Source organism: Heliangelus exortis, chromosome 13 (assembly GCF_036169615.1).
Source record: "Heliangelus exortis chromosome 13, bHelExo1.hap1, whole genome shotgun sequence".
In the NCBI taxonomy this organism is placed as follows: Eukaryota; Metazoa; Chordata; class Aves; order Apodiformes; family Trochilidae; genus Heliangelus; species Heliangelus exortis.
The window spans coordinates 14,076,283-14,089,356 of NC_092434.1; the positions used below are offsets into that span (position 1 = coordinate 14,076,283).

The 13,074-nt window shown below is 36.1% G+C and overlaps 1 protein-coding gene across 3 annotated transcripts in view; it reads left to right on the forward strand.

Annotated features, from left to right (window-relative positions):
- Positions 1-13,074, forward strand: part of FTO (FTO alpha-ketoglutarate dependent dioxygenase) — a 220,233-nt gene that overhangs the window by 50,071 nt on the left and 157,088 nt on the right. For all 3 annotated transcript variants that reach the window (XM_071756935.1, XM_071756936.1, XM_071756937.1), the window contains exons 5-6: positions 5,615-5,694; positions 7,276-7,419. In XM_071756935.1, the coding sequence (XP_071613036.1) occupies positions 5,615-5,694; positions 7,276-7,419 (224 nt within the window). The remainder of the gene's footprint in view (positions 1-5,614; positions 5,695-7,275; positions 7,420-13,074) is intronic.

Sequence of the window (13,074 nt, forward strand, 5' to 3'; positions counted from 1 at the left end):
TATTTCTAATAGTAATGTGTGAGTACAGTAACTTGTAACTCCTGGTCAGTAGGTTTATCAACGTAACAAAAAGATTGGGAGCATGTTTTAGCATTTCTAGTTGTAATGTTTATGTTCCTGCCTTCATTGGTTCCATCAAATGTTCTTTGTTTTTCTGGGTAGAGTTCTAGTAAAATGCAGTCTTAAAATATAAATTTCCACCTGCGTTCTCAGCAGTCCTCTTCAGATTAAATCATGTCAAAATTTAAATGTATGTTCGTACTGAACTTGATATGATCAAACCCATCCTTTCAGTAAGCTATTAAAATAATATAAATGTAGTTTGTTTAAACAAACCAAACAAAATCCAAAATTACTTACAATAAGACAGGTATTTTTTAAGGCTTGCTCTTCCTAACACGAAGGAAAAGGATCTGCTGAATGGCTGCAAATCTGCTGCTTAAAAACTCAAATCTGAACTTTAGATCACTCGTGAAACGGAAACACTTTAGCTCAATTTAGAATAATATATTGGTCTGCAGAGGAAGTGCATACTGAACCCTGCTGTCTCAAGTACACAGTCAGGGGGTGTCTAATATGAAACGTGTTGGGTGCATGCAATAAATCCAGAATGTGTAGAGGTGAGCAAAGGGCCCCATCTGCTCTGTCCTAGAGCATGCTTAACTAGGGTTGTCATGGTCTTACTATTAAATTAGAATCTTTTCCCCTAATCTTTGAGTTAGACATGAGCAGATTTGCAAGCAGATTTACAATTTTCACTAATTTTCCTACCATGACTTCAAAACATACTCAACAAAAATACATTCTGGACTTTTTCAAAGAGAGATTTACTTTTCTGCAGCTGTTTCCCATAGATCAAGTTCTTGCTTGAAGGTTAGGGTTTTAAAACAGCATGAAGATGAACTTGGAATCTTATGCTCCTCCCCACCCCCAGCAAATTATAGTTCAAGAAGCATCAAAAAATTATTTTCATAACCAAGCAGAAGTAGGGTGCACACATTGCAGAGGTTGACTTGTGGTTAAAGATAAATATTTAATGGAAACACTTCCACATGTATCTAGTGGCTCATTAAACTATTTCTAGATATTTAATCTGTTTCTGTTTCCACAAACTAACTTGAACCCTCTTTGCTCTCTAGCATCTTGAATGTGTTGGAGTTTTCTAGCCCTCTGGGTTTTTTTTTGTTGTTTTTTTTTTCTTGAGTCCACATTTAATCCAAATGCTATATTCCTTGATTATTGAGACTTTGAACCTCAGAAAACTCTTTGTCTTTGCAGAACTTTGATCATGAAGTTGGGCAAATCCCAGACACTTTTAGTTTAGCCTTTTATTCATTCTTTGTTTTGTGAGTGCACACTTTTCTTGTTTATAAACAAGCCTTAGTTAGGGACAGATCATTGTTTTAGCTTTCTGTTAGGAAAGTAGTATCCCATGGACCTATAATTACAATCTCTTGGGGAAGCAGAAATACCTTTTTCTTGACAATACCTACAGTGAAACTAATTTGCTTGGTTTTCTCCTGTTGAAGCACTGTGTGCAGTTGGAAACAAGCAGAATTGGAAATGGAGGAAAAGCATTTTAATATTTTTGAAATTGGTCTACAATATGCTTAAAAAATAAAATTCTCTAGTTGTTTGTGGTAGTCAAGAAAACAAACAGCATGAGTTGATTTCACTTTTGCTTTTGGTATTTAGAATATGAAAGTTTTTTCCAGGGCTTTAAACCCCAACTGTACCTGTTGTCTGCTTCATGAAATAGATGACAGACATCCATCTAACATGCTCAGGAAGAACCCCTGAAAGGTGTCAGAAACCCTGTTGCTAATTATGAGAGCATTTTCCGTTGTGGTTGGTGTTTTCCAGGGAACTTGTCTATGTAGAAGTAGTAAGTTTGGGTCTTGGTTCCTTGCAGTAAGGGTTGGCTAAGAATCAATGTCCTTTATTTCTGTCTTGCATTTGTTCTGATAGTCTGCAATGGTGTGGGTATAACAGACCTTGTTTCTGAGTGCTTTGACTCCTCACTTCACTGCTGCTGTGATAATCAATAACAAATAATAAAAATAAATAATCATAACTAAAGTTAGGTGTATATATACACACATACTCATCAGTCCGTTCTTTTGACAAAGTCTTTCAGTCTTTCTGTTGGTGATGTCCAGGTAATTCAGCTGTCCAGAGGAAAGCTTACTGTGAGCTGTGGACCAAGTAGGGGCAGGGATGGAGAACAGGATCAGAGAGAAAAGTATGGAACTGGCATTAGTTTCAATCAGTGGAGAGGGCTGTGCTGGGAGGGATGTATTTGAGAAAAGAACAGGATGGCAGAAGAGTCTGTATGGGTAGAGACAGAAAGATCTGTGACATGAACTTGGACCCACAATTTAGGGTATGCAACATATGAATTCCACAATCTGTCTGCTGCCTGCAAATAGTGGCAAAATCAGCAAGAAGCTTGTCTGCTAAGGGTGCATGCATAGAGAATGCAGGTAGTCAGCATCTTATAGTAGAATGATGCTAACATTAGCAAGTCCCTTAATCTCTCTTTACCTTGCATTGATAATTGTAGGAAAGCACCATGTACCTTAGATGGTTTTGTATTGTTTGGGTTTTATTTTTCCTGCAGATCTGAGGCATTAGATATTAAGTGTATTAAGTAAAATCTGTTTTGTAATGGTTTTGTACAAGGTATGCTGGCCAAAGTTTCTGTAGTTGGAGATTCTGGGTCAAATAATTGCATGCAACTAGTCCCATTATCTCCTAAATATTCTTGTAACTTCTTAGGACTTCATCTGTAAAATCAGAATGTGACCTTCATTTTATTTTAAACAGACTTCAAGTTGATAACTTTGTTTTCCAAGGTGGCTTTGGCCAGCTGTACACAATCATACATGTGATTAATTTCTTTTAATAAATCTTGCCTTGGCTATAATAGCCCTATAATGGGATCTGGCTGTAAGGTGGCAGATGATTCATTGGGAAGTGGCAGGCAGAAAGTAGTAGAAGTAAAAGAATAAAACAATTCGTTTAAAGGAAATAGAGATTTTGCCATATACAGGAAATAGTGTGGAGGAAATAGTTGCCTTGTGTTACGCCTCAGACTGAAAAATGAACTTTTTATTCCAGAATTTAAACACCAAGGATCTGTTACCAGCCAAGTTATGTTCCTTCGAATGCAGACAAGCCCTTGAGGATATTGCCAGTAGTTTGGGGAACCAGAGCCAGGCATTATATTGCCAGAAGTACATGCAGTCATCCACATTTGCATGGTGACTGGTGGAATCTTGTCCTATTAATACAGATCAATACTTGCTTGTGAGTAAGAACAGCTTTAAGAATACCTTTGTGTGTGGTTAGGCTTGGAGAAAATTCTCTTTGGTCAGGTTAGCACTCTAGCATGTACCTGGCTTCATTAGTTTTTCCTGATTGTTTTTGAGTATTACTATTTCAAGTTTGTACTGGTTTAAAATTTATAAAGAAAGAAAAAGCCTGATCAGACTTCAGAAAAGTAATTTATGCAAATGGTGGCATCTTTCATAGATGTGGGAAAGCTTTGAGAGAGGAACAGTCATATAAGCAGAAAATGATTGTTCAGTTCAAAACTTCTTCCTTACCTGGCAGCTACTTAATTGGCATATGCATCTTGTAAGCATCCATATGGAAGGCAAGACTTTTAAGAAGCAATCTGACTTCTTCAAATTCCTAAATATATTGCTGAGTTGGTGTTAGTGGTGATTTAAAGTCAAGTCACTTCTCATGTATGTGCATTATACAGTTTGAGTAAGTTTTGTGGGATTTTATTTTTGTAATGAGGTGTCCCTGCCATAGTTGTTCTCAGTTTGTGGTATGATAAAAGCTCACTGTTCTGTGGCAGAAAAGCTGCCATGTTGTCTTTAATTTCACCCCAGATTCAGAACTGCCAGACAAATAACTTGCCTGTCTGCACTTTTCCAAAGCAGGACTGATAGGTGTATTCCTGCTTTCATGTGCATGGACTTTATGTGATGCATGATACTGGAGAAGCTGTGCTCTTGTTTCCCAAACTCCACCAGTCAGTCTTTAATCATATAAAAATGTTTGTTCTGTATGTATTATATTTTACTGAAAATCACAGGAAGGCTTTGATAGTTTGGCATTGGTATCCAGGGAAGGTAACAGTTTTGGTTTGGCTCTGAAACCGGTATACTAATTTGGATAAAGTGTTCTGTATCTGAATAAATGCTTGTACTGTCAAATGTACAATGGCCAATTTAACAAAGAGTGCTTTTTCTTCTCAGTTAATATGTTTTTAGCAGAAAAAGGAAAGCAAATCTCTACTGTAATCTTTTAAGACCTAGAATGCATTTTTCAAATATCCTTTGAGACATGCAATCCATGAAGCTTCAACTCTTTTTGTACAATTACAGTTTTAGATGAATTATAAACTCTTAGAAAGAAGCCTGTAATTTTAATTTAAGAGTCATAAAGGATTAGAGACAGTTGGAAGCAATTTCAAGGGGGAGCTCTAAAATGAAAGATTTGCCAGGGGTTTGAATAAAGGTGCAAATCACAATGTAATACTCTTAATGCTGTGTTTGCTACATAAAACATGACAATGAATGGGCACTGAATGGGGTAGTGGAAGTGTTCAGCTTTATTTTCTGTTACAGTTGATCTTGAAAGTAGTTGTGATTTTTGAATACTGCACTGTTCAGAGCTTATTTTCTTCTGTGGCCCTTGCAAGACTTCATTATATGCAATCTAACTGTCATGTTTATGTATGAAATCACTTTTGTTCTTTTTGGTTTGGAGCATTTTTTCAAGTTTTTTAACTTCACTTATCTGCAGACCTCATAAATGTAGAAAATAAACCTGACATCTAAACTTTCTCACTTGGAATTTCTATACTGCTTCTTAACACTTGCCTGCCTATTCCAGTTGTTTTTCTGATAATTTTTTTTTCCAAGTATGTGATAGTATCTGTTGTCTTGAGTATGAACTTTGTTAATAGTTGCTTATAAAATCCATAAAAAGAAGATACTGTTCTTACAACTAAGATAAATTCAGCTATTTATTCTGAATTTTTATCCACTAGACTTATCAGTTTTAAACTTTCATGTTTGTTGCAAGGTGAAGTGAAAGTCGTAGAGCATATCTTTTTTCAGTGATAAAGAGAATGCCATTAAACCTCAGACATTGTGTTTTATTCAGTCTGTTACTCTGTCATGATGGCCGGAAGAGCAGTTTCAAAAATTAGGAATTTGGGATATCAGATTTCAAGTGTGCAACAATTGATGTCTTAAAAAGAAATTGTATTTCTGGGATGGCAAAATGAAGCTTACAAGTTTTTTGTTTTTTTTTTTCATTAAGATGACTGAAGCTGAATTCCATGGAAGAATCAGTAGTGCTGAAAATACACACTCACAGTTAACTAGCATATATTTAGTTCTCCTGTTCTCTTCTGATTTTGTCTGACAGTTTTTTGCTTGGTGACACTTCAGGTCACCTAGTTTTGTATGGCTTTTTAGTCTCTTTCTACTAATATACAAAATTATAACCTAGGAGTGATTGTACAGAAGTTTTTGCTTGATTTTCAGCCTGTTTTTTTCCTTGTACTTAAGGTGTTTTAATCTGTCCCTAGATGACCTCAATATGACACATCAGCACTGTGTTCTGGCTGGCTTTCCACCTCGATTCAGCTCAACTCACAGAGTGGCAGATGTAAGTACCAAAAGTGTTTTGCTGTTGAGTCACTGATAAAACTAATATTCTGCTAATGTATATGTAACACCCATACATGTAAAACCCAGGGGTTTTTTTGTCTCAAATAATAGGTCACAGTTATGATCACAGATTGTTTTCTTGAATATCTATTTGTTTCTTTTTGGATTGAGGTACACTTGTTTCTGTGTTGGTAGCTTTCCTTATTTCATCATTAGGCCTGAATAATACAAATAAGGCAGGTGCTACATCCCACCTCATGAATTACTGAAGAAATTTAGAAGCAACTGTATTTTCACCTAAAGTGTTTTTTAACTTTTATGCTGTGTTAATATCCCAGTGGTAGATAAAAGGCAGTGTTCATGATGAGATAGAAATACTCAAAACGTATCAGCAGTCTCACCTGGCAAAAAAATGGTCTTTAGAAGGTCAGAAGAGCTAAAAACAGTCATGTGTATGCTCTAAATTGGATCCTTCTGGACATCTGAGGATTGAATAAACAGAGAAGTGATGGAGTCTCTTGTCTCAGAGTTATTCTGAGATAACAAGACTCCAGCCTGGTATTCTCAAGTGCTAAGACACAATTTTTTCTTTTTTCACTAGTCCTTACTATTCCTTTCCATTGAGTTTTCAGCAGCCTTATTTATGTAGTATACTGATGTGAAAACATACAGGAAGATAAAAATATGCATTGTCAAAAGATGCTTTAAAAAAATTTACAATTAACACTTTGTTCTTTCATCAAAGCAAAATATACCAGTACTGAAGCAAGAGAGATACACGTACCCTGGTACTTCTATTTTTGCCATTACTCTTCCTAACATCTGCTTCTGGAAATGAAGCAATAGCACCAAACATGGACATATACATGCATACAGGTTTAAATCCAATAGTTCTGTATTTTTCTGCTGTTATTTTAAGAGTGCTCTTGACTTACTGCTTCTGTCTCTCTTAGCTTTACTGGAAAATGCACACTTGTTTTTAATATGAAAAGCTTTGCTATTAAGTGTTTGTTTTGTTTGGTTTTTTGTGGTTTTTTTTTTTTTAAGGTGTTGTGACTTCAAGTTGTGTAGTATGAAAATGTTGTTTACAAAGAATATGGGACCAGAGGGTCCTTATTTAAGATTATTCTTTGACAATTTTACTGCAGGTACAGGTATTTAATTGAAAATTATTAAAATATGTAGATGTCATGTTTCTTTTTTTTTTTTCCAAAGGTGGTTTTACATATTTTCTAATTTTGGATGAAATCTCATGAAAAAAAAATAAAAAACAAAATGAAAGGAGAAGTGTTGCTGTATTTGTACAGTGAATTTAAAAGGAATTTTATTCTCTCCTTCCAGTCTATGCCATATTGATTGGCTAGGTGTTTGGATTCAATTGTTGCATAATTTATATGATTAACTATATAGACAGTCATAGCACTTAAAAAAAAAAAAGATTATGAAATAAAGTTACAGAAATACACTCCTTCTATACCTCTCCACTTAGATTATATCAGAAGCTAATCGTTAAGTATTTTTTAGAAATACATGTTGTGAAGTGGCTATATATGATTTTTTTTTTATTGTATCTTTATAGTGTTCAAGAGGAACGTTGGATTACATATTTGGACAATGTGAACTGGCACTCCAGAATTTACAGACTGATCCTGATTCCAGGGCTTTATCTTTGAAATCACTGGAAACTGCTGTTATAAAGCAAGTAGAAGAAATACATAATGAGGTGAGATGATTTGCACTGAAAATGCTTCCACCAGGTTCTCAGAGATCCAGTCTGCTGGTGGAGTTAATGGCAATTAGGTGTGTTCACAATTGTGCTCACAATTCATTAGACATTAGTCTAAACACCACATTTGAAATGTGGTGTTTTTATGATATTTTACCTGTGTGCAGTAACAAGGATTAAATTGGGACTGATACGTTCATTCCCATTAAGGTTCCCTTTTTTATTATTAATATCCCTTTGCTGTATAGAGTAGAAGAGCAGTTTCAGTACTATTACAACAAATCTGATAAAGTAGTGGATAAACCAAACTATTCTAGCACTTCTCTGACAATAAGGGAGAGAGAAAAAATATTAGAGGGAAAGAGCACAAAAGTTTTCACTTGTTTCTCAGGTGTTGAACCAGATTTTTTTCAGTATGCCAGGTGTGACATTTCTATTCTGAGGAAAACACAGTGGAAATAATTGTGAGGAGCATATTTAAACAGGTCATTCTGTGCTACTAAATATGCAAGTGCATGTTCCACTGAAGCTTTCTTTTTCAAAGTACAGATCTGGAATCTTAACAAACACATGGATTTGAGAAATGAATTGGAAATATCAGACAGTATTTTGAGAGACTGCAGAAGCAGGTAATTTTACCAATGATTTAAAAGTAGACAGTATCAAAAATTGTTATTGGGCTTATAGAATCAGGCATGTAACACAGTGGACTTGAGTCTTCTCACAAAGGTAGTGTATCTGTAGATGGCAATGTTATTTTTTTAAAGTTACAGAAAATGTAGTCAAGGGTTTATATTAGGATTTCAAAAAGACAGATTGTTAAGATGCTTTCAGCTGTTCCTAACTGTAAAGCACTGATAATCATTTCTCTTTAAAAACAGCTATAGTGACCAGTTAATAGAACTTCTAAATGACTTCTTGATCAAGTATCATTTTCTTCCTGTATTCAGACATTTTGAAGGAGCTTTTGTTGTATTTCTAGTAAGATGAGTATAACTGCTGTTAGGATCCATATAGTACACAGGAAATTTTGAGTCAAAGTAGCTTTTGTGTAAACTTTAAACTGCTATCTGCCAGGGATTGTAAGATTGTGTATTGTTACTAAAACTCTGTAAAACACATTTTACCTGTGTTGTGTTTAGAGTTGGTAAAATAGAGTTTAGTGATCACAGAAGACTTGTACTCTTGACTTTTAGCAAAACAGCTCCTGGAGCAATTTAAAGAAGTCTTGATGGATGCAAGGTTTTACAAAACATTAATCAGGCTCAGTCCATAAAACTATACACATATGTGGTTTGCACAGCTAGGGCCACATGCACAGCTGGTGTGAATTTGCACGGGTCCTTTAACATCAAAGACATGTACATCAGGTGAGAGCCTAGCCCCTGGTGTTTGCAGTCACCTGAATAATTTTGCTATGTGACATACAGGGATGTTTCCTGTTACACATATGCCATATACTGTAACAGAAATCATTGTTTAACTTGTACATATTGTGCACTTAGACTTAGTAAACACACTGGACCTATATTTCATTTGAAAAAATAATACCCACAGTATTGTCACTTGAAGGATAAATTCCATATGCTAAAGTGCTGCGTACATTTCATTTATTTGCTGCACAACCAGACAAAATTCTTAGTGGCTTATCAATGTGGTAAATGCAGATTTCCCTTTTAAGCATCACTGAAGAGAAAAACATAGAGATCTGTGTGGCTAGTTCAGCTTTTTTTACATGGGAAAGCTTCCTGTCTTCTGCTGCACCACTATATGATAGGTCTTTAGATCTTGAGACAGTAATGCATATTATAGATTCAGATTGTCTCAGGGAGGTGAAGAATAAGAACATGTGTCTTTAAAGAATCAAACTGTTTAAAGATGAAATTGGGTTCTTTCATGTGATTGTTGTTGTCAGGATTTGATTACTCCATTTTGGCTTTTCCCTTATTAACATTTTTAAATACAAAGGTCAAAGTCAAGCACAGAATTGATGAACAACTTCCACTTTATTTTGCATGTGTATATATATTGAAGATATACAGCTTTCTGTGCTAGTTGTAAACCTTGTGATATTTTTTTTCTATTGTGCTGGACCAGAGATCATGAGCTTGAAATTGGCTGGTATTTCATCTCTCGTGGAGCTGGTATGACTGTATTTTACTTTCAAGTATTATAACTGAAGTTCCTCTCAGGGTTTAATTCAGATAATTAGATGCAGCCATAGATGTTCTAGATTCTTTATCTTCCTGAACTGCTGTGGGTTTGAGGTTTTTTTACCCTTCTTGCTGGCACCTCTGAAGTAGCTGTCAGAGATCATTAACTGAAATAGAAACATCACAGTACCATCAGGCTATGGGTGACTAAGCTAAAATGTAGTAGCTTAGCACAGATTCACAGTCTGTGGTGAAATTAACTGCTCTGCCAAATGATGTCTGGATGAATTATCTGTGTCTGCTAAAGGGAAAAAGCTTAAGAGCAAGTCTGAAAGAATGAGGTATGATCTTGTACCTTCACTCGTGTATTCCTGGGCAGGAAGATTGACCTGCTGTGCTGATAGAGTGGTTTTGAACTGAAGATTGGAAGCATAGGTGGAGGTTTAGATTTTTCCATTTTTGTGGTGGGCAGAGAAGCCTCTAAAAGAGTTATGGGAGAGTATCTGGGGGATGTTTTTGTTACTGTTAAGTTCCCAGAGGTTATTTGTGAGAATGTTGTTTTTTTTTTTTGACAGAGGTATTCCTGTCTAGAAAGTAAGGTACTAACCTGAGGAGGTTTTTAGCATTTCTAGTGGGCAGCCAGGTGTAAGTCTAGTGTTTCTTTAGTCTTAGCTTTGTTGTCATGGCCTCCCTTACTAAAACAGCCTTCAAAGGAATATCTAAGTAATTGGGAGCTATGTGCTGTTTATTAGATGTGTGAGTCACTTCACTCCCAGTGTGTACTTTGTAGTTGTAAGTTAAGATAACCTTAATTAAGAGTATTCATGTGTGCTGCTTGTCTGAGTAGCTTATGTGCTTGAAGTCTGAACAAATATACTTCCATGCAGGGTATCTGGTGAACAGAGGGAACAGAAGTAATTACCTGGACAGCTGTGAGGTACAGCAATGCACACAGTGTTAGAGATGGAAGAAAGTTACCCCTTTAAGCAATCAGATTGCTGATGGCCACTAATTTATCCTGAAATAAATGATCTTGCAGAGTTCACTGATTGTGGACCTCTTTCTTCTACTGAATCACAGTTGGCTTTCCAAAATATATGCAGCTACTGGGTATATCCTAGGCAGAGCTACAGGGGACCTGAAGAAAGCTTTTGTCAAGGAAATGCCTTTTAAAGTACTAAAACACTTCTGGACAGGTGATGTAAATGCTCATATATATATAAAGCTAAATTTGCAGAAAAGATAATCATCAGCCTTTTCTTCACATTTCAAAGAAAATTTGTTTTCTTTGCTCTGAGTAATGTAAAATGCAGTAGTTCATGTTGTGTGAGGTAGCTTCAAGGCTGCTTTATTTTCCATCACTGGATGTTCTCAGTGGAGTAAAACACTAGAGCAAGCTTTGTAACATCTGCAGATTGTGTTGCAAATGTAGCAGATTTCAAAATACCGAAATTTGTCAAGGTGGGACATCTTCCTCATTAGTGTTTCTGCTCAGCCATGATTATCAAATCCTGATAACCACAATTCAAACTTGTGACTGAATTAGTTTGTCTTTTGCTTGTGAGATACAGTAACTTTGCCTACAGCAAATCTATTTTTTTATGCAGCAGTACACAAATTTGGTGTGGTTAATGCCCAGGGATGTAGAAAAGCCTGGACTAGTTAAGCTGAAGGTGGGTGGTAGTAGACACTGAGGTCACTGCTGAGAAAGGGTAGCTGTGCAGGCAGCCAAAGGAAGGTTAATATGATTTAGCACATCACAGCGAGCTGACAGTACGCCTGGTGCCTGGCTGGTATGGAAGAGAGAAAGTATAGATCACCTCCATGTGTGGTATTTAATAACCAATACTTTCAAATAATTGGCTGAGGAGCACTGCCTCACAAATGTCAAATGCTACTGTTGGCCTTTTACTACCCAGTATTTACTATAACCTAAAATTGGCCTTTGATCATTGTTTAAAGGGCAACTTGGAAATATATTGAGGTTAGACAAATGAGGCCTGATGCTGAGTTGACTTGCAGAGTTGTAAGTCATAAGTGAAAATTAATAAGGAGATGAAAATTGGTCTTAAAAGCCTCAGTGTGAATATTTTATATGTTAATATGTTTAGGGTTTATCCTGTTCAGTCATGTAAAATTCTAATGGTAACTCTGATAAATGGGAGTCTCCAAATCAATCAGAATTCTGACAAAATCCTTGACAAGAACTGTTAACCTGAGTTTTATCACAGATGATGAATGTTCTGTAGCTTCATTTCCAGTAAGGCTGGAATTGAGAATTTTGTCTCTCTTCAGTCTTACTGTTGGATGTTATTTCTTTTTAATCCTGGTACAACTCGTCCTGTATGTGAAGGGAGCCAAGCCACCAGGAGTGCCTTCCTGCTGCAGGGAAAGATATTACTAAATAGATTTCAAGGAAAGCAGCAGGACTTGCAGCTTAAGAGAACTTGGAAAGCAGATAGGAGATGTTTGGGTAATTTGTAATGGGTGTGGTGTAAAAAATGCTCATGTGTTAAGTAAAAATACCAAACAAACAGCATAACTGGAATCTCTGGAGATTTTTTGCAGAACTGAGTATTTAGGCTTGCATAGATCTAGAATAAGGAGAGAGTGATGGAGAAATCATGTCACCATTGCCTCATTAAGTTGATGCTTTTGTTGAGAATCATTTTTTACCTGTGCAGTTACCTGTCAAGGAGCTTGATGGCTAAGTTTGGGTGGGTGAGTGTTTTTCTCTGCAACCCCCATTTCTTCAGTTCAGTCAAGTGTTAGATTGAGATGTCATGAGATAAATGTGCACCTGAGTTTCAGAGCTCTGTTAAATGGCAGTCCCCATCATTAAACAGCCACATGTTGCAATTGGTACACTGGCCTCTGATGAGAGCAGAAAATGAACTAGCCTGTTGCCAAACTTCACCTGTTCCTCCTAAAAAGCAGCTCATCTGTGTTAAGCTGTATGTTCTGTGGAGGATCAAAATACATTGAAAATTTGGCCAAGATGCCATACTTGAATGAAACTGAAATGTCACAAATCAGTGGCTAATCAAAAATCAGATTGACTGAAATAAATTCTTTTTCTTATGAGCTGTATTGTAACATCGCTTTTGTTTGTTTAAAAACTTTTTTCACTGGTTAAGGGCCTAATGTGCTTCATTTTACAAAGCATGTTTGCCAGACATCATGTGTTGCAGCTCCCTTGTGGTAGAGACCAGCAAAACCAAAAAGAAGTGGGGGAGGAAAAAAGTACTGAGAGCTTTATACTACTTGCACTATCAGTATGCTCAGCCTTTCCAAAACTCTGTATAATGATTTTTTAAATAAAGCATAACTTGATGCTAGCTATGTTGTTAATACTGTACAAGAAGCAAGCTTTCCTTCAGCTTTTTGGGTTTTTTAGGGAAGATATCATCAAACTTCTGTGCTAAGAAGTCACTAGGTTAGCAGTCAGGTTTTTTGAAGGTATTTTAAGATCGAAGCCTGCTAACTAATAATTTGTTTT